At 38.5% G+C, this 27,732-nt stretch overlaps 1 protein-coding gene across 5 annotated transcripts in view; it reads right to left on the bottom strand.

Moving 5' to 3' along the window:
- Positions 1 to 19,824, bottom strand: part of ACBD5 (acyl-CoA binding domain containing 5) — a 30,585-nt gene extending 10,761 nt beyond the window's left edge. The window contains exons 1-8 of one of the 5 annotated variants that reach the window (XM_017817166.1): positions 19,654 to 19,821; positions 18,315 to 18,435; positions 16,764 to 16,836; positions 12,923 to 13,034; positions 12,762 to 12,794; positions 2,275 to 2,412; positions 1,317 to 1,517; positions 488 to 594 (exon numbers count right to left, since the gene is read on the bottom strand). In XM_017817166.1, the coding sequence (XP_017672655.1) occupies positions 488 to 594; positions 1,317 to 1,517; positions 2,275 to 2,412; positions 12,762 to 12,794; positions 12,923 to 13,034; positions 16,764 to 16,836; positions 18,315 to 18,435; positions 19,654 to 19,729 (861 nt within the window). In that variant the 5' untranslated portion in view covers positions 19,730 to 19,821. Of the gene's footprint in view, positions 1 to 487; positions 595 to 1,316; positions 1,518 to 2,274; positions 2,413 to 12,761; positions 12,795 to 12,922; positions 13,035 to 16,763; positions 16,837 to 18,314; positions 18,436 to 18,922; positions 19,036 to 19,653 lie in introns of those variants that run through there. The other 4 variants (XM_017817165.1, XM_017817168.1, XM_017817169.1 and 1 more) reach the window with 4 other exon arrangements.
- Positions 19,825 to 27,732: the final 7,908 nt, after the last annotated feature.

The raw sequence follows: 27,732 nt of genomic DNA, 5'->3' as shown, positions 1-27,732 counted from the left end.
TTAGGCACTGGCCTACAGGCCACCTGCTAAGGCTTACTCTTTATTTATTCTAAGAAACAAACACAGGATTCATCAGGCCAGAAAAAGAGCAAGCAAAAAGTTCATTGTTACAAAGACACTTCCTGTTTCCTAGAAATAGCTGAATTCTGCTCCCTACATATGTTATGAGATCCTAAATTAATTTGTGGGCACAGATATTAGTTTCTTTGTACTGGTTTGTTTTGGGGTTTTTGACAATTGTTTCTTTGTACTGTTGTTTTTCATCCCTTCCCCTCAAATAAATTCTCTGAGGGCAAAAATTTCAAGGCTTTTAGATCAGCAGTAACCAAGTTGTAAAAGACTGACAATAAAAAGAACATAATCCGATATTTCAAACAGAAAGACAGCATTTACCTCTCCATGTCTATGTTCACCTTATAAAGAGGAGCCTATTTAAAAATAAGCATAGCAGTTCCAAAATACACCCAGGGACTACTAAATCCCATACCTCTTCTAGTCCAAGTTGCTCCATAGAGTCACAATAAACTTCACTGTCTGAATCACTGGTTAAGTGCTGAGTTGCTGAGATCTCTTCAGTATTGTCTTCACTTGCACCTGTAGGGAAAGGGGATAGTACACATTCTTTGTAAATGTGAGTCACTTGAGACGACCCTGGCAAAGAGTAAAGCAATGAGTTAAAATGTGAGCCTCAATTCACAGCCCTTTTATCTATGATTGTCATCCTAAACTTAAATTCTGAATAAAGAGGTCATATTAATATAGGAATTATATTTATTTTTCCATTTACTAGTGGGAAAACTATATCTCATACTGACATTTCTGTATTATAAATTTTAATTTTACCCTGTTCACTCCACTCTCCTTCCTTAGTTCAGTAAAAAGCAGTTTTGCCTGAAGTTATGTTAGTTTTAAAACTATATATTTAGACCTCAGTTTCAACAAACTGGCATTTATAACATGTTCAGCCTCTGAGAACGATAAATATGATATTAGTGATTTTTATTTTACTACAGATTCACTCTCAAAGGCCAACAGTATTCATTTCGGTAGCATAATGATATACAAGAAAACAATTCTATTTCTGTGGGTTTGGGCCCCTCTGTTTCTCAATTCATCTCTCTTTCTGTAGGAGATCCTAAGAGAAAGCCTTATTTTAAACTGGAATTAATTCTTTTTTTTTTGAGTTTTCTGTCTTCAGGTTTCTGCAACTGAGACACCACTGCTAGTCTCTGAATCCCAGGACTGAGCTTTCAAGAAAAGAGTATTTTCCATTAAAAACATGTGCAAATGAAAACATGGTCTTGTAAGGACAATACCTTGGTGAGCACTGTTATTAGCTATTTCTAGGCTTGGCTCCTCTTTATTTGTTTCTTCCTCTGGGTTCAAGCCATTCAAGGCAGATTTGGTCTGGATGCCATTCTGCATATCTGTGATAAAGCTGTCCTTGTAACAGCCATTCCTAACAATACCTTCCAAATCCTTAGCAGCTGCTGATTCGGGTTTCGCATTCTTATAGTCTGTAAAAGAACAAGAGAACTTTGCAAAGAGAAAGCTATGCACCAAATAGCTCAAAATATATTTCTTCAAGTAGCTCACTTTCTAATGGACTGTATGTATAATGTATCTGCAGAACAAAACACGTAAATGCTCCTGGATTCACATGTGTGTGGATTGTTCTGTTCCTGTAAAAACCGTAAATATAAAATTTAGTTTGCATAAAGAGCAGATGATACTTGAAACATAAGTAAGCAAATCCAAAGCAGGTCTCTATGCTAAACTAAATAATAATCCTAATGTCCTTGGAGGAAAAAATCTGTATAGAATTCTAAATATATAATTTGGTTTTCACTAGATGGTGTTTCCAGCATCAAAATTTTTATGGACCCTCTAAATGAGTCACATTGAGAGTTCTGTTTTATTTTCTCTGAAGAAAAAAAAGAAGTAATTTTCAATGCTACACTTACAGGCCATGTAGCCATTCACAGCTCTTACAAAAAGCACTGGCAACAAAACCCAAAACAATAAAGGGTATAGATGTTTATCTAACCTACAGACAGAACTTGCCACACAAGTGAAAAACTGTACAGCATAGCTCACAAATTTGTACTAGTTTTAATTCTTATAACCTAGGCTGAGAGACAGACATTGTTCACACAGGCATCCATGTGTATTTGCACCTAGTTCTCTTGAAAAACATTCATGGTTCTTTGGGATTTTTTGCCATTTAGGTGGTTAAGAATAACTTTGGCAGAGACAATGGTCCAGAAAACATACCCTTTCCATTTATCTGCAGTTCTTTTTCTTCTTCTTCACGAAGCCCCTCTTCTTCTGATTCCGCTCCACTGTCGCTACTTTCAGCTTTTCCATTTACAGCCTTTATATTTGAAGTGGAATTCATGACATTACTGAGGTCTAAGAAAAAAATCAAAGAAGAAAAAAAGATGTATTTTAAAAGAAACAAGCATGTAACCACTCCCCCCTCAAACTATCAGCCATAGTTCTACAAAACTACTTCCATATTAGAAGTTGTACCAAGTAACAGCAGCTCATTTCTGTAAACTCCTTAAGTGATTTAGAGTTTCTCTTTTGTGGCCCATTACTGAGTGCCTGGCTGCTGGTGCAAAGATTCTCAGTGACTCCGAGAAAGCCCCCTGGGAACAGACAGGAGGCCACTTTCACTACCCAGTCTCAGACCAAGACTATTACTGTATTTAGGGTACAGCTGCAGTAACATTTTAGCTGGGACTGATGTGGCCATGTTATTTGAAACCCAGATGTCAGTGTTTTAATAGAAGCTCCCTTCTGGGCTGAAATGCTTCAAAACTGTTCTCAATTCAAAGGCAAATTTCGAAACATTCTATTCAATTATGTGAACACAATTCTGAGTAAGGTAAAGATGGTGTTTCATGCATCTCTTGCTGTAATCTAGGCAGTCACAAAAAAGGGTAAGACTAAAGTTTATACAGATCTTTATCTAGCAAAAGGCATATGAAAATAAATTCTCTGATTGTAGTGCAACAGTTGACAAAATTAATATATACACTGAACATTTTTTTCATAAATATTTAAAAAAATAAATCTTGAAATAGACAAAGTAACTGCTAAATCCTTGCTTTCCACATTTTTGATCACTCCAAGGATCACAAACAATTTACTCTGACTGTATGAGGAATTGCAAGGCAACAATTCTTTAAAAATATGGAGTATATAAAGGACAATTCTACCACCTCTGGTAAAACACATATGGTCAAACACATCCTGATGATCATTTAAACCCCCTATGTTAGGACAGAGTGATTAAGGTACAAAGAGGGGGCAGTTTCTGTAAGACACTCGCACAATTTACGTGTTGACTCCAAGGTTGAAATCTGACTGTTTTAATTGTCACCACAGCATTCCATTTGCATAATTTCTACATTCCCTTGTCAGAACCTTGAGAGATTAATTCTTACATTTAGGCTTAACATTAAACAGCAAAATGATATCCAATTATACTGGAGTTGCCAAACCAGCTTCACTACTTTCTGTGCTGCATGGTAATTTAGAGCTAAGGGGTTTTTCTGCTTTAACCTCCCAGTGAAGAGCCTTCCCATATTCCTCTAGTTTCCAAGCTTATCCACAGCACTTCAAAAAAGTAAAAATGCAAAATAACTTACTGTATAGTAATAACGAATATGTTAAATATTATGTTCACCTTAGTTTTGTTGCAAGGTAATGTTTCTGTGGACACCTTGCATCACTATTTTAGATTGATGTAATCCAACTCTTATCTGAAGATTAAAAAACCCCACTTCTTTATTATAAAAACAGAATTGGAAAAGCAACTGTCCATCCTCTCAACTACAAGAATATAAGCTATCACCTGCTCATTTTCTCCTCACTGAAGAACACTTGCTTATTTGCAATGAAATGTTTCACAAAATTGAAATCCAAAATATTCCCAGTTTATTTCTCACAATCATGTTTCATTAATTGTGAATCCCAGTTGTTGAGATGTTTTTGTGAGAAGCAGCAACATGAGAAGGATAAGGCAGCAATTCTGTCCTCACAGCATGAGCATTAGGCACAGACACAGCTCCTTTGGCATGGGAGGGCACAAATCACCCTTCCCTTTGAACAACGAGGGGGTGGGGACACAATAATCTGTGTGTCCTACCCAGCCGTGGGAGTAAACAGGAAAGACAAGACTAGGAGGAACACTGGACTGTGAAGAATGGCAAATTAAAACTGCAAAGCTCCTCACCCTACCATAGATACTGTAAAAAACCACAGATATACCATAAGCTTTTTTTCTTAGATTTACTTCTTTTCGTTTTGAAGAGAATGTCTTTGAACATTCAAGCATGGTCTTTCTTCACTTACTTTCAGTAAGAATATTATTCATTTGAGGAAACTTCTGATACATCACACACATTTAAATAAAGAGGAGGAACTGAGAGAATGTATCAACAGGTTTATATCACGCCACAGAACACCTGAATAACTGAAATCCATCAGGATCGTATTTCTTCCACAGAGATATTCTTAGCAAGTGTTCCTAAAGACCATAAAAAGACACCACTTTGATGCAGGCTCTGAAGAACACATCATTGTACAGAGTTTTGGCTACTGGAAATGCCACACTTAACGGTATGCTTTTCCTCAGAACCCTTGCACTCCTATCCTCATCACATCCATCCCCAATTGCTTTTACTACATTGTAAAACCACAGTTTGCTGCCATCCTCGTTGTTGCTTTGAGTATCTGCTAAGAAACCAGATACGATGACTAATCCCAGGGGTGACAGAGTTAAAGACTAAACAGAGCCAACTAGTAGTGACTTCTACTGGCCCTGTTGGTAGGTTAATGGCTGTTCCCCGGGCAATGTATCTTCTTAACTTGAATGACACAAGTTAAGCAACCTTTTAAAACCTTACTTGGTTTGTGCTAATCCCACTCAGCCAGCCCCTTTATTCCGTTTACTCACTTCATCTGCAGGCAAAATGTTAGTAGCTTTTTCTGTTGCCCTAGTTTAGATACTATAGAATTCCTCTTGGTTTATTACTTTCATCTCACTGCCTACATCAAACTGTGAGATTTGTGACAGTTTTCTAAATCAAAGCTGTACTGCTCTGTAGCCATAGAAGGAGTTCTCTTCTGTAAAAGCCTGGAGCGTGGGGTTTGAGGTTTTTTAATCCTATATACTAAGAGCTGTATAACAGTAACAACATGAAAACAGAAGCAAGAAGGATTTAACAAAAGAAAATGGCAAGATGGAAAGGATATGAAGAACAGACATGCAGCTTCTCCACAAGCTTTCACTAGATGTTTATTTTCTTGTATCAGCTCTATTAAGAGATTTCCTATGAACCACTCTAAATATATTTCTTTAAAGGCAGCACTACAGTTCTTCTGAATAACCGGTATAATGAGGCCAAGTTTCTCAGAAATAAGTATGTGATTTCTAATTCTCCACATATTCAAAGGCAATTTTTGCTACCTAGATGGGAGTTCGGGATCTGTGGATCAGCCCCAGTTTGAAGGTCATTTTATAGAGAAAAACCTAGCCTAGCAGGTTTTTCTTAAATGCCTTGTATTTTTCTTTTTTGAACAGGCATATAATTCTTATACAAAATTAACATGCACTGCTGGAGCTGTACTGATGGTTAGCCCAGTACACCACAGTATCATCTTCACACAAGTTCTACAGCCTCTCACACACTGTGAAAACACCAGTGACCAGGAGCCACATCAGTGACAGCAGATGAAAGACATGATAAAACATTTAACTAGCTGTGTATGTCTTCAGTGTTTAATAAAAATTATGTGCTTTTGTAAAATATCACAACTTCACTATCTGCTCAATAGCAGCAAAGTCTTACCCACTGAGACTTTTTCCATGACCTATACTTACATCACCTTATACAGGGATCTCCCTGCACACCTGTGTTTAAGTAGACTCAAGCTTTGTCAAAATTTTTAAGTCTCAAAGAGACCTATGTGCTGTACAAAACTGTTTTGATAATCAGGTAACTGTAATTCTTTTCCTGCCATCACCACCTGGGGTTTCATGCCTGTTACCAACCCAAGTAGGCTCCCTGCTTCAATTCCAGGTTTGCGCAACAGTGTTCTGCCCTTTCCAATACACTTGGTTACACAAATCTCCACCTCCTTTTTGAAACTGATGTATCAAAGCAGTGCAAGGAGTGATTGCAGTGAGAGAGGAGGGGCACACGGAAGCATCTGGGAGCAATAAGCTCTTCAGCCAGAGCAAGGGTTTCTATGCTCTCATTTCCTTCCATCCTTTTTAATATAGGACACTACAAAGAAAATTTCCAGGGGCTGAGCCTGCTCTGTAACATCTGTTCTACAGTACTCGAACAAGCTGCCATCACAAATAAAAAGAGATTTTAGAAGGGTCTGCCAGAAACACAGACAGAAAAATACTGAATTCCTTTAACTACTACAGTTTTATCTCTTTTAAGTGCATTAAGTGCAAGTTCTCTGAAAAAATGTACTGCCTAAGCACACAGATCATGGCAGCCAGCTCTTCCTAAGAAAAAGAAGCCTATCCTTCTTTTTATTTTTTTTAATATACTCCAAAAGACTACAGCCTTGTTTTGTCAGCACTCCTCTCTGCTTATGTGCTTTTCAAGCTGTTACTCTCGAAGAAATGCCAGTATATTTAATAATACAATTTAATCAACAATACTCATGTCTTTATTTACCATTAATAAACACAAAACCAACAGTTTGTGGGTAAGAACAAACACAGACAACAGCAACTTCTGAGACATTTATATGAACTTGCAATTACAGTATTTAGGATTACTGACTAGTCATCCTAGACCTTGATACTTTTCAGTATCTAAGGAGTTTCTCTCCATCCAGATCACCAGTACCTTTTCCCTTGAATTTTCAGAATACATTCCATATAAACAAAGTTACCAAGTTTGGGGGTTGACTTGGATACATTTCCTTCCTCCCTGACGATCCTGAGCCTTCTGCCAGTAGAGACAACCTGCCTGGGATTTCCTGACAGAGAAGCCCAGGGAGAAGAGCAGCTGCTCCATAGGCATTCCCAGCACCAGCAGTAGTTCCACGAAGGCCACTGGCTGTCCAGAGTACAGGGCCACCAAGCACACGCAGCTCGGTTACATGGTGCATGTGCAGCAAGACCAATGGATCCAGGCTTTGCCAGCTTAGTGTCAACACCTTAGTCAGGATGTGGGAATGGACATGAAAAACAGCTGCTTCTTAGATATTTATTGTAACTTGCAAGAATAGTAAGATGATTCCAGGATCCAGGATGTCCCCAAGTCTGGTACTACTTCCCTCTGGGAGAACAAGCAGAACTCGCTAAGATCTCTTCTGTGTGGAAGAGATACAGTCACCATTTGGACCTTTCACTGTGCATGGCAAGTAGAGAGGAGCATTATTAGATTCTTCAGTTTTGTCCCAGAAAATAAAAAACCTGAGCCCAGTGAACTCGGAACCCCGTAAAGAAAACTGAATTATGCTTGAAAACAACACAAAGCCACATTGATGAGTTACATATTGTAGCCTGAATCAAAAATTGTTTTGCTCTATAAAAAAAAAAAAAAACCAAACAAAAAGGAAATAAGATTATATTCTCCTGCCATCTGCTTCAAGCCTACCGGCTGAACAGCTTTTACAAAGCCCATATCAAACCCAACCTCACAGATAACAAAAATGGCTTTTCCATACATCTTAGAGGCTATGATTAATTATTTTTGCTAAACAAAGTTACACATGAAACACCAGCCTGTTTCCACTGGGAACTTTTCTGACAGCAATCAAGATACAACTACCCACATCTGTTCTTGCCCTGCCTCCCATACCTGAAGCTACTGCTTCTTTGTAGCTTGTCTTTGTGGAATAGAGCTATGAGAAATCTGTATTTCAGTTCTCTCATCACAAGAGCTTAACTATGAGACAGCTAAAATAGGCACCAGCATTTTATAGCAAGTGGGTACACATCTTCTAGATTCTCAAAACCTGAAGAGCTTTTGACACTTATTTTCCGTTTTGCAGTGAAATCTTGTCTGGCTGGAAGGAAAAAAATCCAAGTTCAACAACCAATTACGCACCAAAACTGTTACTGCTGACTCAACTCAGCATGAAATGCAATACAGACAGGCTTTTCTTTTCATGAAAGAAATCTTCTCGTAGCTCCCTCCACTTTGAAAGAAACAATTTTTAATCTTACATTTTCACATTTGGATATTCTGCTGCTCACCCTGTGGCGATAGCTCACTGCATGAGAGAGGAGCTGTTGATATCCCCGGCTTAGAGCTATACTGATGCTCTGCCCTAATTTCGAACACAGTTAGACAGCACTGACATAAAGGCATCAGCTTGAAGTTCAGTCACAAAGTGGGCTCAGATTTGGTGTGTAAAGCCTGAATCAGACATATATTGCAACAGGACAAGCCACAGCTTGTTGAGACACTGATCCACATCTCATTGATACTCTCCACTGACTGGCACTTGCTGGCCCAGCCCTTAAATCTTATATAACCATCCCATCCTGCAGCAAACACTGAAGAGAATGTTCTAGATGCTTTTGAAGGTTACACTGCTGAGATAGTATACTAATATTTTTGTTAATAAGTTTCACTCTAGCCTTCCTGAATATAATCTGTAACTTCGATTATGCCTACTAGCTTACCATTGGAAACTAGAAGAGGAGAAAAAGTTGAAAGGATGGAATTCTAAACACCTCACGTACCCATCAGCCCTCCTGCCCCACACTTACCCTGCCTTAATGCACCTCCTGGCTGCAGTGCAGCCACTAACATAACTTACTAAACCACAGCAGTTTAAGAGCAACGGGAATTTTAGCTCTTTTTCCCGTTTTTACAAAGGACTAAGATTCACAGCCACTGAGTTCCTTAAAAATCCTACTGAAGAAAGGCAGGAGAGGGAAAGAAATCTGTTTAGCAAGTATCTTTGAAGACAAACGGCCACAAAAAAGTGAATTTATGAAGCAAAAGGAGGGTGTTTCAAGGTAAAGGCTCACACACAAGCAGGAAGAGCATGCCACTAAATGCTCCATTAGAAAGTAAAGATGCTGAAAATAACCTGAGGTGGTCCTTGAGAAAACAAAACTATTTGAAAAGATAAACTAGTCATATGCAATCAAAAGAAACACAGTTGGAAAATATACTGAATTTAAGAGTAAGAAAAGTATTTCTACCTGGAAAGTAATAATTAAGCTTTTAAAGCTGAACTATGTCCTGTACTAAGTACTGCCTTTGAAATACAAATGTTTACATGTATTTGCTTGTTCTAAAAGCACACAGACCTCAGTGAGTATTGACTTTTAAACCTAGCTCCCATATCCAATGCAAGAAGACACCAACCAAATTGTTAAACAGCTGTAACTGCCTGTAAGACAGGTCAGCTTCTGCCACTCCCACAAGCTGCTCCTGAAGCAGTGCCCTGTGTGGGCTCCTACCATGAGCAGTCTATACTGCAATCAGCACTGCCCAAAACCAGCATAAGCAGCAATACAAGTCACCTTGCTTCAACAGGCCTTCATCTGGTGCAACTGCAACACAGCTGGGAGCAAAGCTTTCAGAAGAAAAACACTCATTAGGATGACAAAATTTAGGATTATTATAATGCTGAAACTTTCCACGGCCTCTGCAGTGCGTAACTTGTCATTACTTGAGGGAACATTTAGTCTTCACAGAGGCTTACTAACATTGCTACTGCTCAGCACACAGGCAAAGGGTCATCTTTATTAAGCAGGATTTTAAAACAGATTAAATGCCTTGTCACAAAGCAGAAAGAGTACACAGAAAAATTCTACTGAAAACCTTGTGAACAATTTCCAGATATTCTGCTTAGTTGTTCATACACCTTAACTCAGTGTAGGCCTGCCAGGTACAGATTTTCTTGCCCCACTTCGGATTTACTCACATCCAGAAAAAAGAAAACATCCACAAACATTTTCAGGGAAACATTCTGAAGGGTGAGTTGGCTCTGAAACTCTTGACATTTTCACCCACTATCAGGCCACAAGGGTAACAATTCTAGCCCACCTTTGGTTTCCTCAGGTATAGCACAATAAGAAAGCTTAAATGCCCATTCTGAAGATTTCAAATTTACTGAGCAATGGTATTTTAAAGCTTCTTTGCCTTTTTAGCATTGGCTTGGACATCAGATTTCTTGTGCATTTGTTAGGAAGTGCAAAAAGTTGTAAGGTTGCTCTTCCAAAGCACCCATCCGCCTTACATGACAGTCCCTCTATTCTTCCAGCAGCTGCAATCAAAAGGGTCCCTCTGTAATACTGCAAGAGTTACCTCTTCTTTTCTGCAGTGCTGTGACAGCTAGGGGCCCATTTCTTTGATGTCCAGTATTTCATGTATCTGAAAATAATTTACCAATAATTTTCTCTTTACAGAAGTACTTCAGGCCTGTCAGAAAGAGACTACTGACACAACTTTACAGAGAACTCAAGCTCCTCATACAGCTGCAGGATGACATTTCCAAACACCACCCAAGTCACATGCTCTCAAAATAACCCTCAGATTTGTTCAGCCTATTGGAGGGAATTCTCTATTTTCCGTTCTTTACCAACTCATTCAAGTCTGGATCTGGTAAATTTGTCCTTGTTTTCTAGTAGATGTTACAAGTCGCTTTAATTCTGGCACATCAGCTTTAGTGATCTTTAATAAAGAGGCATGAGCTCTATTGATTCAGGAAGACAGCATTTCAATGGTTTCTATTTAACATTTTCAATGAAACCACAAGGAGTAGAAATGCAACTTTAAAAGGCTACATTTTTCTGTTGAGGCCACTCTGCTAGAGATGATACACATCCATAGCAGATATACACTGAACTTCAAGACAGTCTCTTTCACTAATTCAAGAAACTGTTGATTTTGAAGTAGTGGCATGCAATTCTTAAACAATGAGATAATGATCTGCATACAGATTAAAGTTTGATGGAAGAATGGAAAGCAAACTCAAAACAGAATGGACCAGAAGATGGGGGTGCAACATGAAGCAAGATAGTGAAGAGTCCCAGTTTCCAGACCATATAATTGGCTGCCTGTGAAAAAACACCTTCCACAACAGAACTTACAGAGCGCAGGGGCGTGGGAGTAGGGGAAGAAACAGGACTAAAGGAACTCACACAATCAAAACATAACCATGTGTCAATTTTTATCAGTACTGTCACCAGTGTCTACACCATCTCAAATAAAAAATTGGGTACATTGGTTCTATCTTTAGGGTCTATCTGGAAGACTGAAGGTACTCATGCTTCCATACTTCTGTGAAATATTTTTACATCTGTACTGTAAAAAATAATAATTATTTCCAGCTTCACTTTTAATCAGGGAAGTTGCAGGAGCACCAAAGAAATGCAATGGTGCAGTTATAACATAAAAAGGACTCTGTGAAAATTCTCTCAATTCATTGTGGCATCATCAGATGTTGTTGATTATACCGTTTAAAGCTCCAATGTATCACCAGACTTATTGCAACAATGACTGAACAAGGAAGAGCTGAAATTTGCTATTCTGTTTAACTTACACTGCCTTATATTTAAGCTTCTTCTTTAAAAGACAATCATGCTAGATTTGTTATGGAAATGGGTACAGTTTAACTTCCATGATTCTCTATGTGCCTAGACAAGCCACTTTTTTTAAGATGTGACTTCTGGCACTGTGCCATAGACACCAAGTCTAAGTAAATCCTTATTACACAGATCACTGACCTGAATCTACTGATACTCTTACAATCTGCCCATCAATCCAGCTGTCAGGTAAACTTATTACATCCCATACATGAAATATACACAATTTTAAATCGAGGAAAAAGTTACACCACTTTCAAAATGGCCATTTAAAAACTTCTACCATTACCTTTCCCCCAAAACAATGAAAAACTATTTCTGCTTCTCTGAGACTTGATACCAAAACTATGTTCCTTCAAGGTAGGAGGAAAAAAGCTATATACAAAAGGCAAGTTAACTAGTTGACTCCTACTTCTTAAACACATTAAAATAATTTATTTGTGCAATGGTTTGTTTTTTATAAACTGTTTCAAGTTTCACTGTGTTGCAATTCAGTTTTCAAATGTAATTTTAAGCCAGATTTAAACAACTGTAAGCCTTATATGACAACCTTATGAACACATTACCTGTAACATAATAATTATTATAATCAAAACATTCTCACAATGGTATTGCTAAATAAAAATCACCACATTGATTTGTATGCAGTTATGACACCACTAGGTTTGCCACTTGTCAGAATTTAAAATGTTTAAATATTCCCTTTATGAACTTGAGCCTCAGAAAATTTGTATATATTTGAAAAGTCATGATTAAAAAAGCATGGGTTTTGATTGTGGATTTCTTTAAATTTTAAATCAGATGACAAAACTTTATTACCAGAACCGCATTTAGTTTGATAATCCATAGCAACATCAGAATGTAGCAGTACACGTTATTTGTTTCTTTTATTAATGGAAAGGCAGAAACCAAATTTGGTTGTGTGGTGGGGGGAGTTATTTTGTTTTAAATGTTCTCCTTTTTTCAGGAAGAGGCTTCTTTCAGCAGCTCAAAAAGCCTGTAGACAAGGACTAAACATGCAGCTTCCTGGGTCTAATCACCTCAAAAGTAAAATAAAACAAAGCCCAGCCTAATGAGATGGCAAGCCCAGAAGTCACAAGTGTTAGCAGGGAGTTACTACAGCACCAAAACAATGGAAATGATGGATTTACACATAATTTATTATTCCTACCTTCCAAATACTTAGAGACTTTCTCCATTTGAACTGCCATATGGTAAAGCAAATGAACAGAAAGATGCAACATTTAGCTTTAAAATCATTTACAGAAAACAAGCCCCCAAAAACACTGAGTTATGATTATTAGTAGTACAAAGGAAGTTATTTGTCCGAACCTGAGGTTAGGTCAGATCCTCTGTTCTTTTTATCTTCTACTATTTCATAGAATGGGCCTATTACTTGAAGTAATTCTTCAACTTTTTCCGTCATTGGCATACTCTCAAGAATCTGCACAAATCCAAAATATGAAGCATCTTATGAAAAAGCATTTCAATGACTCATTGATTTCAACTGATTCTAGAAACTGCTGGTCATTGTAAAGCTCAGCAACGTTTCACTAAGTCATTAAACATGTTATTCTGATTTTTTTACCTTTTTTTTAATTAGAGGAAAACAACATAAAAGTAAATTACTAGACAAGAATCTTCTAGTTGTATTAACTTCTTTGAGGTGAAGAAGAGATGACAGAGCAAATGCAATTGCCAACACTAAAAGACAGCCTTGGCACAGTATTTATTAGTAGTAATGGGAATCCATTACTTCAGCAATTTCAAACTAAACCATCTCAAAGTTCAACAGGCTGCTGTTATCTGATATAATTATTTTATAAACAAGTCTTTCCACAGAGAAAATAAAACTTAAAGACTTGTTTTGTCTTAGAGCATTCTTCATATTGTCAAACCCGGACATCTTCAGTGGAATGCAAGGAGCAGATCAAAAGTAGGCTACTGGGTCCACCTAAACCCAAACAAAAATGGACACAATACAGCAAAACTGGGACAGGACAAAGAAACACTTAGAGGAAGAACAAACTAAAACCAAGTTCTGCTCTTGAAGTAATTTGGAGCATTTCTTCATTTTAAGTTAATAAAAAATAATACCTTTGATCATCTGATAGGAATGTAAAATCTTAAATCTAAAATAGATTAAACAGAAGAGATTCAATAATTGAATACTATTTTAAAAGCACACAATATTTTTGTCTAGTTTAAGTCCTTTCAACCAAGCTTTTTGTCAATAGCTTTGTTCATCTTTTACCCTCTACTTTTTTAGTTATTATATTTTAAAAGCTTCAATAGCTATAGGAAAAAAACTCATGTTGAAGCAAACTAACAGCTACGGGGCACCTCCTCCTCCAAAGGAGCACCAAGAAAGCAACAGATGAAGGTACAAGTTGCAACAGAACATGCTGCTCGAAAGCACCAAGCACACCACTAAGCAGCAGGAGCAAAAGCTATGGCATTATTCCACAAAGCAGGAGCACCAGGCAGGCAATCATGTAACAAGTCATCACTTGCAAACCAATCAAGAATACCAAGAGACAACAGTCCTACCAAACTGCTGTTTCATTGCCACTTCTCTGATCTATTCAGTGTATATAATTCATTTCGTGTTTGTTAGAGAGAAATACTCCAATACAGAGCTGGATATGAAGCAGAGATTGAACAGCTTTGTGATTACTTTTTTTTTACTTCAATAACATTGAGAGAAACCAGAAGCCTATTCTAGAATAAAAGACTTGTGTTTGTTATGTGTTTACTTCTAGAGCCAGCTCTCTAAACTCTTTCACACATGCATTTCTACAATGTCTGCGCATAACTGCTCTCCATCTATTCTAAACAGACCTCAATATCCTCTGTGCTACTTGGAGCAGTTCTTAGAATCTTTTCTAACTGATAGCTTTTATGTGAGTATGAAAAGAGCAAGTACTTTCACAAACAAAACCAAATGCTTGCTTATATAGCCACTAGGCATAATAAGCAATCTCAAAATTTGAAAGCGCAAAATAAGTTTTTATGTATCCTGAATTACTGTTTTCTTTCTATATCAGACAACTCATATATAAAGACTCAAGTTTTGAATTAGAAGTACCATATAGTTAATAATTCTTCATGCTAGGATATCACTTATTTCTAATATATAACAAAACAATATATGTGAAGTGTAAATAAGTTAGTTTCAGCAGTATTGCAAAATAAAATTTCAGAAATGCTACTTGAAACATAAATTAACCTTGAATCTGAGCTCAGGTGCATTTTGTTTACTTTAGCTAGAAATAAGACATTTGGTCATCTCTCACCAGCACTGCAAAACCTCATCCAGACACATTCCTGAACATCTGCAATTTTCAAGGCTACCACATTAAGTGAGGGGGGGGGAAAAAAAACAACAAACAAGTTTAGAATAAAAGCCTCTTGTGACAGGGCCATCTGATGTATGTATAGCCCAAACACAATGTTCTAATGCTAGGGACATGCCCTGGGGGCTGGGGGGAATATGGCAGTCTTATACACCCTTAAACACAGTCCTGTGACACCAGTGTACAAGTGGTTTTTTGCCCCCCTTAGACATGGATACCTATGCTGCAACAGCAGACTGCCCACAGTAAGACCACAAGGATTAGTGCAGCATGTGCTGATAGAACAACCCAGTGGATCCATTTGAAATGCACTTCCACTGACATTTCAAGTAGAATCAATTGGGTTGGAAAAGCTGAAGCTAGTATTTCAAATGTGAGAGCTGAAACAGCATCAAAGCAGGGTAAACAGACTCCCCAGTTTCAAAGCTGAGCAAGGCAAGAAGTCATTTGCTCTCCAATCCCTACATGTAAATCATAGAGGCAGAATATTTGTGCTTCATTAGGGCCAAGGAAGCAGATCTCCTCAGAGAAGGCTCACTAGAGGTTTTTTCAGAACAAACATTGCAGTTTCACTTAGTTTTAGAGTCCTGACCAAAGCAGTTACTATGCTGAAAAAAAAAAATAGGTAGTCTACTGAAGTATTACCACATTTTGAATCCAAGATCTGATATGAAGCACTAAACCTTGTGGCACACATTCAAAAAGTATTATTAAAATTTAGTAAGATCTTTTATCAAACAAACAGCATTTGGCCTTCTGTGTTTTCTGGAGTTGCTTATTTTTCATTTTAAGGCAGATACAGTAATACCAGCAGGAACTAAATTACCAAAATTACGGACAGGAAAAAGATCAGTAAATCAGACTCCAGCTCCTTGCCTAGTAAAGGTTTTTGTTGTATCAACCATTAAACAGGTTAAGAGTTTGAGGCAGACATAGTGGCACTGGAAAAAAGCAACTGTATTCAGAGTAGAACTTAGATTTTCCCCCCTTGATGCTCATGTCATTATAATAATAGATTACAATTGCACTTTTATCCAGATTGACAGCAAATAATCTTTAAATGGGAAAAGCCACCTAGAAAAGCTTCAGTGAATAGACTGCAGTGAAAATGGTTAGTTAATAAGACAAGAAACTTAAACTCTGTTTGCTTCAGTTAATGCTGCAATTCCTGCTTAATATAGTAACTATGACTGTTTACAGGTTACACCTCTATTCCAAAACAGAGCACATTACTCAATGCCGACTGTTTGACTGCAACTACAATATACAGGGAATATTTTCATGACAAGTACAGAAAATTCAGGTTCATGAATTCTTTCCATAAAATCAAAGATAATTAAGTTTATATATTTGATTATAATCATGCCTCCAGTCGTGATAGTGAGACTTTTGCTCCTGAAGACCTTCTGGAGAGTTGTTTTAATGTCTTTTTCAGGATAAGGATCTCCCAACTCTAAGAACTGAGGCAGTTTGCAGTACAGCTTTTCTTCTGCTGTACTTTAGGTTTCACTGTTTTCCCCACTGCCTCCTTAACCATAATTTACATAATTCACTTTCTTCACATCTGTCATTTAAGTTCCATATCAGCTAGAGCTCTCCTGTTTCTCTGAAAACAACACAAATTTTGTAGCTTTAGAATGAACTACATAATTTTCTTCTCCCTATGGGCCAAACAGCACTGTACTGAAATGAACAGTTCACACAGGGGATAACTCATTTGAAGCTTTGACAACAGTAGTCAGCAAGAACCACTTCACATTCCTTAATTTATTTCTGGAACATTTTAGGAGATCCCTTCTACTCATCAGTAAACTTACCTTTTTCATTTCTTCAACATAGGCTATCATGGCTTCTTCTTTGGACATGTTTCCCAAGGCACTCCAAGCATCCCTAGGAAAGAAAGTCACATACACCTTCAGTATCTTCAGGATGTACTAGATTTTTTTCAACCTGGCCTTAAGTAGGTCAGTTATGTAATGCCCAAAGTTTCTCTGATACAAATAAAATGCAAGAACAATTCAGAATTTTTTTTAAAGTACAAATATATAAGTTGCTAGGATAGTCACACAGTGGTACATCAATAAAGAAACAAACTGAACAGATTGGGGACCAAAAGAGTTCCTCAATGACTAGCTATGATCTTGTACACAGAAAGTTATCAAGCCCAGATATGAGACACACACATTTCCCTTTTGACTGAGTCTAAGACTCTGCTGTATAAAAATAACAGGCACAGACACTTCAGCCAGCATTTATAAACAGCTGTTACCAAGTTAGAACAGGCTACGGGAAAAATCTTTCCTTTCTGAGTTTAGCAATTAGGGAAAGACACATCAGCCTAGGAGGCAAAGAGTGTAACTATCACCTTCAGTTACCACAGCAGCTACTTATGACCTAAATAAAATCTTTCCCTCTCCAACTCTGCAAGACAGAAAACTGCAACCAAATTTATCAGTATTGCACAAGGAATCTGTCAGAACACAGACTGCAATAAAACATTTCCTCAGTCTTGCATGTGATTTGACATCCCAGAGTAGTTGTCCCACTTACAGAAAAACACCAAGGTTGGTGGCTTACATTCCAGCTGCAACTAGCCATGTGGGTGGAAGCTTACTACCCTAGTCCTCTGCAAAGATATCCCTGCACCCTAACCTGGGGAGCCCGAGGAGCAAGGAAGGAACAAAAAAACCAAAAAAAAGGTCAGAGGAATCATTTCACAGATCCCAAGTTCACCATGACCATAAAGACAGCAATAAGACTTGTTCTTCAGGACAAATCATCATTAAAATATAATAAACAAAACATTCACACTGGCTTTTCAAAAGAGAACTTAACAATTTGGTGAATCAGAAGTCTTCCCAGGACAAGGAGAATACAGATAGTGGGAAGCCCTGCCACTGAGCGGACAAACCAGAAAGACACATAAATGTAACCTCTCCCCAAGAGCTTGAAGCTGTATCAGTGGCTACCAATGAGCACTTATTTACTTCAGGCTCACATCATACATGAAAACTCAAGAAGGAATAACTCCAGACACTCATCCACATCACTCATTCTGCAGAGCACCTACAATTTCATTTTACACCATGAGATAAATGCTGCTGAGATACCATGGTGGTGGTTGCCCGAGAAAAACCTGTCCATCTGCAGAACCCAAGCGATTGTTTCCACCTGCAACTCCGAGAAGTTATAAATTATCTGAGCTAGAAAGTTGGAATACAACAGAAAACTAATTCAAGCATCACATGTTGTAAACGTTCTTTCTTTTAAGAAAGAAACTAACTAAACTCTTCCTCCAGGTGCCACTCATCTAAACACCTCCACTCCATGCATTAAAAAACCCAAAACAACAACTCATGAAAAGTTACCATTTATATCTACCAATGGGATCCCAAAATCCAGGTCGTGGAATGTTACAGGGTCCTTGGGTTGCTTGCTTATAAAAGCTATAGAACTTGAGCATCATTTCATTCGTTGGCTGGAATGAACCTAGTGAAAGCATTTTAAAACACAATTAAATTGCCATCAAGAATATTAACAAGTATTTTACAAGCTTAGTATTTCTGTGAGGAAACAGCCTGCAGTTTGTTACAGCCTGATTCACAGCAGTACAATTTAAGTCAACACAGAACATCTTCACCTCATCTACCATGAACCAGCACCACTGAAAATATTTACTTCACAAAGAGGGAGTTTCAGACTGAGTTTAAGGGACTATAACCTTTACTACTCCCTAGGTCAGACTCCACGATTAGAATAAAAAAATTAGATAATAAGTAACTTAAAGTAGTGTCCTTTCACTCAGTTTAAAAGGACAGTTTGCCATTACAAACTTATTGAGAAACTCCAGAACTTAAAATAAAAAATAGTAAAAAAAATAACCAAACCAAACACAATGAACCCAAAACACACCCTTCTGCAGCGTTTTTGTTTACTTTGGATATTTGACAGCACTTTCAGTAACAGTTTCCCATACCTCCTGACTTTGTTTTCTTTTCTTGTTTTCTTTTCTTCCTCTGCGAGCAAACTTTTTTAGAGGTAGAAAATGTAAATATAAAACTCTAACAGCTGGCAGGGAAAATTCTTAACCAATCCATCAAATACTTTGAGGTTCTATTCTAATCACTAGGAGAAGTTTACAGTGGCCTTTATCTTAGTACTTAAAAAAAAAATCCAGTTTTACTTACACCATAATGATGTATGCAATAACCAACTTTTTTTTTCTAATTATTATCACTACTCATAAGAAAGATATGTTATGGGTTGGGGGGGGTTGGTGTTGGTTTTGTTTGTTTGTTTGGGGTTTGTGTTTTTGCTTGTTTGTTTTTGGTTTTGTTTTTTTTTTTGCTTTTCCGTTCTGTTAACTCTTTCAGCAGAGGGAACTCACGGTAACTGCTTCGTCAAACAAGCTTCAGGATTTCGGGAGGGCTGAAATCGCGGAGAGCTGACAGACATCGTCGTCCATGCACTCAGCTGAGGAGCTCGGAAGCCCGAGCCGGCGTGTCCCCGGCAGAGGCGGAGCACGGCACTAACGCCGAGGTTTCCAGCGGTTCCCCAGTCGGCGGCTCTGGCACCGCCCAGCCCGGCGCCCCGCAGGCCGCGGGCACAGCCAGGGCCTCGCTCGCCGCCCCCCGGGCCCTGCCCGATCCCGGTGCCCGCCCGGCCCCGATGGCGCCGCTGTCGCCGGGCCCCCCCCGCCGCACTCACCATTTTTGGGCAGGCTCTGGATCACCTTCACGGCCGCCTCGAACCTGGTGGCGTGCACGGAGCTGGTCTCCGCCATGGCCCCGGCCCCCCGCCGCCTCCTGCTCGGCTGCCGGGCCGCGTCCAGCGGGGCGGGCTCAGCTCAGCTCCTTCGCCGCAGCCGCCTGCACGGGAGCGGTGCCGGGAGCCGCCAGGTCGTGGCCACCCGGCCCTGGCTCCGATCCCCGCCCCCTCCCCTCCGGCGGGGCCGGCACAGCCCGCCCAGCACCTCGGACCGGCCTCACCTCGCCCCGCACCCCCGTCCGGCACAACCCGCCCTACGCCCGCCCCGACCTCAGGCGCCCATGTTATGTCTCCCACAGCGGCTCCCTGCCCTGCCCTCTTCTCGCACCGCCCCGGGGCCGCGGAGGTACGCCGGGAAACGTAGTTTCTTTGTCTCTACCTCTTCTTCCTCTTCCTCCCCGTTCTCCCTTGTGCTTCTGTAGCCACAAGACATGAGAATTTCAATTCATGCCATATCCCAGCCGTTTTACGGACCTCAGTTATCCTCGGGAGATCCACTGCCCACCACCCTGTCAGTTTGCTATGCTGCTGCCTCCCCTCTTCACAGCCATCCTCATACCCACACCTATTCACACAATTCACCTAAATTACCGCTATTTTTTAAATCGTTTTAATGACTCCCATTTAAATTACAATTTTAGGCATGAGAGCTTAAAAGCCTAGAACCCAGGGAGCACCTATTTCCATGGTATCCAGAGAAGGGGGTGAATACCAGCTCAGTACCACCAGCTAGCTCGGCAGCTAAATAAATGAATGGCCTTATTCAAAAGTGCTGCCCATCCAGCACTCTGCAAAGTCAAACAAAAGTATGCTAAACCAACTGCTTTTGTAGCAAGTGGAATAATTTACCCAGTGAGCAACACGATGAATTAATAGCCCCATTGAATGGAATCGAGTACAAAATCTTGGCATTCAAGTCAGTTCATTTATCTAGTACACAATATATATTTTAAATTCCTCTGCAGGCATTTGTGTGCTCACAGGGTATGCCCTCTGGTGGGACAGAAAAGCTCCAGAGAGAGGGAATTAGAGCAGATCAGCCCTGGCTCTGCTGAGCTAGTACATTCCATAAGGTCAGCAGCCAGCTGGCCTGGGGAGAGCTTTGCTGGAGAGAAGCTGATGCTTCCATAGGTGTTCAAGTAGAATTCCCCACACTGGGCAAATGATGAACGCACGTTATGAGCACAGCTCAACTCATGAATGTTACAGAATCATTTATTTGCATTTTTTGATTCGAGTGCTAGATTTCTAAAGTTCTTGTGAGCTTCATACTAAGATCTATCATTTTTTTTATCCATGAAGGTAGGAATGACAGAAACCCAGATCAAAGGGAAGTGGGCTTTTTGAAGATAAATGGGTAACTGTATTCTTTGAGTAATACAAAGCTTAGGGGCCTTTTGTGAGCCTAGCTGATGTGTAAATTCTATTTACCTGAGATAATCTATAATGATGTTTGCCCTTTTACTTGATTTAAGAGAAATGCAGTCTGCATTTTTATAATGAATGTTCCCAGACTTTCACTGGAAGTAGGCTTTAAAAGAGATGCAAATGGGAACCTATTTAATGGCTGTGTGCAGAAACAGAAGCTGCCCTTTGAACTGAAGATGTGTGAGAGTATAAGATCTGCAGGTCCGGATTGAGGCACTTGAAGTAACCCAAAATAATCAGTACCATCATGCTCTGAGACAAGGATGAAATACTAAATGAGAGGCAAATTTTCACCACTGGTGAACATATTATGAGAACGTATCACAAATGACTAGTTGATTTTAATATGGCCAGTCTTCGCGAGCGAAGATTTGGGAAAGGTCATTAACCCTTCGAGCCTGCGCAGTGGATTTTTTAGGTGAGACCCAGTGTGCGCTGAACTGAGCCCACCCTTTAATCCTGAGGTTCATCTGCCGGGGCCGAGCAAGCTTGGACAGTGGCAGTGAGGTCCTCAGAACGTAGGTTTGTTTAGAGTGACCTTCTCTTAGATGGATGGCCTTACAAGGCTGACGAGCTCCATCTGCCCGGGGGGCCGGGAATCGACCCCGGGTCGCAGCGGTGAGAGTCCTGCACCCTAATCACTAGACCACCAGGGGCCCCAGTTGATTTTAATGCTCGTATATAATACTAATTTGTATTGTTATTAGATGTCCTTATGCATGTTTTGCATTCTCATTGCAGTGACTTCTATGAAGAGTTAACAATAACCAAATGTTGAGAACAGGTAATAAAGGAGACCTTCTCATCTCTTGCAGACAGCCAGGAGTGGATCTGCAGCTTTATCTCAAGGAGGACTCCATTCTTTGGGGAACAAAATATGACGTTTCACTATTGTCTGTTGAGTACCTATTGAGAATAACCATATGCTTGTAAAATCTAATTATAATCTATGTGTTAACTGGGCTGTGTTTCCATTGTTCCACAAGAGCAATCTCCAAAACAACCATATGACTTGCTCTTATTCTTTTTTGTGATCCAGCGTATAAGGAGCCAAACTTTGGGAACGGTGATACAAAGACCAGTGACGCCCATCAGCTGACATGTGAGAGAGGACAGACCATGAAACTCTGCTACCAGTGAGATTTGGCAGTGAGCGTGACGTGTGACATTTCATATGTCTGAGTGATTTGCTGTCCTCACACTTCCCTTCACTCTGTGTTTCACAAACTACTTATGGAGAGCCTGCAAATCACTGAAATGAGGCATTCCTGGCAGCATTGAGACAAAAACCTTGTATGGATTTGCTGTTGTAGTTGCTGAAGAAGTATACTTAGGGTATGTCTGAGGAAAAGGCATGATCCTGAGTGTAACCTTGGACCTATCCTTCACAGATGGATTAGGGATTGTTATTGAGTTCAGTGGTATTACAGCGCAGGATAGTTTATCAAAGTCTGATGTGTGGAGCTACTTTACAATCCTCATTTTGTGCTGTGTGTAAGCTGCCACAGTCCATGCAAATTGTTCTCATTTGTATCCCAGGTCTGCCTTAGTTTTCTAGCAGTTGCTTCCAGTACCGAGCTACTCCCCAGCCCAGCTTGAAGAGCACCTTCATTTTACTTGAGGGACAAAGGAGTCAGTTAAATTATGCAAGTGAAAAGCTGAAACTGGAACAAATTATGCCTAATGCTCCCTTAAGGGTCTAAAGCATGGCGATATATTTTACAGAATATTTTTAAACGGTTCTTAAGAAAGTGGACCATAGTCTCATATGCATTATGAGCAAGTTCTGTAAGCTACCAGATCCAAGAGCATGTAATTTTAGCAAAGCTTACTTTTTGAAGTATATAATCCAACGGGGAGGAAGAATGAATTATTTAAAACCTAATAGTCATAATTGTGAAGAACTAAATTAGCATTAAAATTTCTAAGTCAAATCTACATACTGATGAAGAATGAAAAGATGCTGCCTAAGAACGGAGGAACTTTTTATAAGGAGCAGCTTTCTAAATTGTTTACAGTAGAAAGGCTGATGTATCAAATAACATTTACTTAGAGAATTTTTTAATGAAATCATTAAGGATATTCGTGTCAAAACCAACAGCTCTGAAGAAAGAGAACTATTTGCCTACCATGAATATGGCAAAAACATCAGCTGAAATTTGCTCACTTATATAGGCCAATCCCTGTTCCTCAGGAAAAGCCCTTTGGGCAAAGGACGAGTTTGACACAAACAAGAATGCTTTTGGGGATGGAAGTTTTCTCGCGAGGTTCAGATACACCCCTTAATAACTCGACTAGACATACCAATTCATTTCACAGTTGGGGATTAAGTAATGGAATTATTTTTAACTATTTTAACCATTATTAATGGCAGCTTCTTTGCTTAAGGATTAGCCTCCTTGTTGTCAAAGGCATTAAAGGTAATAGATCCCATTTCAAATCTCTTTTGAGATATTCAGTTCGGGGTCTTTCAGTGATCAATATTTCAACCCGCGTTTTTGTTTTCCCCCATTTCTCACATATTTCACGAAAGTAGATGCAGTAACAATGTATAAGCCAAGATCCGTTTCATAAAATGCTCTTTGAAGAACAAAGTATGACCATACTTCCGAAGACATTCAGCACATTTGACTTTGCATTGAACCATACATCACTTATGAAGTCAAAACCCTTTACAGGTTTATATCTTTGTAGGTCTAAGGTATAATGCAGTGCCATACTGTGTCTTAAGCCCCTCTTTTTTTCTCCAAGCCTACTATTCATTTCTTTGATGAAATTTTTAATAAAGTTCAGTTTTCCTTACTGCCTCAAGGTATTATTCTTGTAGAGCCAGCAGATAGTTATAAGAGAGTTGTTCAGATTTTGCATATTGTAGAAAGAACATTTTAAAAATCCTGTTCCATTACAGAGCCATGAACTAAGCTTTGAAAAGTATGTAGTTTCATCATTCAGCAGCAATGACAAACTGTGTCTTATAATAAACAACACCAGCTCATAATAAATACTTATTCCTTTCCCTTCAGTAAAATATACAATATCTGGGGGTCAATTTGTGCTGTCATTTACAGTGGTATAAATTTGGAATTACTTGATCGATTTGGAAATATTTATGGTATTACACATTTTCATAATGCAAATGAGTAAGAATTTGACTCTGAAAAACCTGGCATATTATTTCTGTTTTGACATTTGTGCTTCTTGTCTTCACAGCTACTGTTGCTAAAGTTTTAGAAGCCTATCCTTGTGTAATTTGCCTCTTGGGAATAGCAAACAAAATACTGTGACTGTATCATATTAATGTGCTTATGCAATGGCATATTTATAGCCAGACAGCTCTTGTGACATTTTTTTTTTCAGTATCTGGAAGGGAAAAAAATGAAACACCCTTAGTTTATGCATGTTCTTTAAAAATTCTAACAAATGAATTTTATTATTCTTTCTAGCAAATCTCAAATGACTTTGTGAAAATGTATTCATCACACACGTTTACCAGTGTGCAAAGCCTGGGATATAACTGGCAACTCAACTGAAAACTCAGGCATTTTCAGGCCTATGTTTATCATTTTGGATATTTACCCAGGCAGAAAACATACCACTATGGTTTTGGTCAATGGGTTTCAACAACCTAATCTAACAGATTGGGATTGAATTACTGGAGTGAGTCCTCCAACAAGCTCTCAGAAGGATTTAAGACTGAGTTTAATTGGATGTCTCAGCACAGGACCACCACTTCAATGCAATCTCCATAAGCACTCAGTTCTGTTGCTGTAGGAGTCATAGTAAAAAATCAGACTTCCATAGAAATCAGTGCCAGCTAGACTCTTTTTCCAGTTATAAACCACAGATTTTTCATTCTCATTCAGATATAGGACATTATTCAGCAAAGTTTATCTAGGAAGCTTTATTTGGAAAGAAGTTTGAATTCAGGAACTGTTAAAATTTATACTATTAGATAATTTCTGCTCAACTGAAATAAAAAAGTAATCTCTGCTTAAGTTTTGGGGTGACAAGGCCTATCCACTTCACTGAGGTGGGGAAGACAGGTGAACTACAGCAACATACAGCGTCTCAAGATGAGAACCTGATGGGTTTTGCCATTTAAAACAGAGAGTTAATTCTCAGACTGAGTATTCTTAAGTAGAAAAATATTGTATGAATAAATTGGATGGATGAAAAGTTGGAAAATCAAGTATCTTAAGTGGGTTTTTACTTTTCTTTGTGCTAAAATATTCTGGTTATTATAACATATGTTCAGCATGAGAAGCTTAATATCAAAGCTTCTGTAAATGAAGGAAAGGTTAATGAGGAAAGATAGCTGTCAGTTCTTGTTCCCCCAAAAGTAGAAAAAAATAATCAAAGAACCTACTGAACAGATTTCTGAGTAAATTACTGTTGATTTCTAAAAAACCCCAAGAAATTGAGCTGCAAAAAATAAAAATTTTCTTTGAATCCACAGTAAGTCTTTGAATGCACCTAGCAGAGGTATTTAAAGGTCTGCTTCAGATAAAGACAGAAATGCAGCCCTAAAGTAAGTGGGAAGCTGGGCAGCCACGTCACTGTGACAACAGTTACATTGGAATCTGTCACACTGAGTTATCTAACCGAGGGCAGAGAGCAGTTTCAGGAGGCATTATAAGTCTTTAACCAAAGATGTACCTATTAAAGAGCCCAAGCCTTCAGTGTCATACAGATCACTTGAACACATCCTGAAATCAAACGTTAGTACTACATTTTGCCAAGCAAAAGGAACAGAACAGCAAAGTATGCCCTATTTCTTCTATTTGTTTGCCTAGCTTTTATTATCAGTTTTTAATCCTTCTGTAGCTGCGTCTCCTAGTCTACAGAGCTCACTATTATCTTCCTGAAGGGTTCTCCAACAATCCTACAAATCTTTGTAGAAATTAAGCAACTCTTGGATTTCTTTTATTTAGAATTTAATTCACTGATGTTTTCACTCCAGTGAATTCATTCTTTCATTGTTATGTCTTTCCAATATTTTAACATCTTTTGTGAATCACTGATACTACTGCTAGGTACAATGCTTCAGGAATACTTGTATTAATGTCAGAGGCAAGAGAAGACTGAGGTACTGCCTTCCCCAAACTTAGTATTCTCATTCATATGTCCAGAATTCATTGACTCTTTTGGATGTACAAGTGGGTGAAGGCCTCAAAGGACAGGATCCTCTTGCCCTACTTGTAGCTCAGGACCCACATTATCAGTGTGTATTCTTAACACTTCTGTTTGGAGTGATGGGAACAATATTTGGTTGCATTCAGTTATGCTGTTTTTGAAACTTACTTATCAGATTGTTTTATCAATCTGTTATTTTAATTATTTGTCACTCTCCTAACCACTGCACTCTCTGCAAATTTTATCAGCAGTGATTATAATGTTTTCTTGTAAGCTATTCAAAATAAGTTAACCAACAAGGAGTCAAGATCGATATACTTTTTATGGTGACATTTGAAGTCTGTCAGCCATTATTTTATTTAATATGCACCCTAATGATTTTCTATTACAATAATTATTTATTTTAAAAATTTTTATTCTAGTTTCTCAAAGTTTTATTAAGTTAGATACTTTACAGAAGTATCAGTACATTTCTACAACACAGTTACGTTCTCACAGAAAAGCATATTGAGTTATTCTGAAAAGATGTATATTTCTCCAGACATTCCTATAGATTTGCATTAACTAAATTATCTTTCTTTAGTTCTTTCTTAATGGAATCTCCTATTAGTCATTCTGTCATATACTCGGGATCGATATTAAGTTGATAAGACTACAATACTTACATATCTTTCTTCAATATTGGCACAACCTTTGCTTTCTTTTGGTGCTCTGGAACTTCTCCAATGTTCGAAAACTGACTGGGAATGAATATTAACAGTCCATAATGCTCTTTTCTGGCTGATTTAAAACTCTTGGATGTGATTAATCTGCGCATGCTGATTTAAGAAATCTAAATTTAGAAGCTTCAGATAACTAGATCTCCCTCTTTTTTTCCTTTTAATGTAAATCAAAAATATGTGTTTTAAACAGTGTGATTAAAGATCTCTGTTGATCTGTTCAGTCTCCTGGTATTATACTGTCTGTTTGAAAATTTGTGGGTGGACGGATCTCTGAAATTCTAAAGATTTTCTTTTAAAAGGGAGCTGCACATTTCTTTGCAGATTACCTTTGACTTACTATGAACCCTTCTGATAAATGTCTGTCAGTTACTTTAGCAATTCATGCCTTATAAGCAGCTCAGTCCTTTTTCTAACCTTCACAGGAGGTGGTTCTTGTTTGTTTTTCACCTAATAACTTTCTGTGTGCTTTCTCATTCATTTGCAAGCTATTTCTGAAAAAAAAAGTCTTAAAAACTAAACCTTTTGATTAGTAAGGTTCTCTATTCCAGAGTCTATATCATGATAAATGTACTGCAGACACTATTTACTGACTCCCTTTTTCAAAAAGTTTTTAAGATATTTAAATATTTGGAGAAAGTACAGGAAAGAATTTCTGTTTTATAGTGGAGGAAACAATGCAATGACCAACTACATATATGTATATTTGTACATACGTAATGTATAAAATAGTGACAAA

The sequence above is a fragment of the Lepidothrix coronata genome, unplaced genomic scaffold (genome assembly GCF_001604755.1).
Source record: "Lepidothrix coronata isolate B3197 unplaced genomic scaffold, Lepidothrix_coronata-1.0 Scaffold59, whole genome shotgun sequence".
Lineage (NCBI taxonomy): Eukaryota > Metazoa > Chordata > Aves > Passeriformes > Pipridae > Lepidothrix > Lepidothrix coronata.
This window is presented reverse-complemented; position numbering and strand designations above follow the sequence as displayed.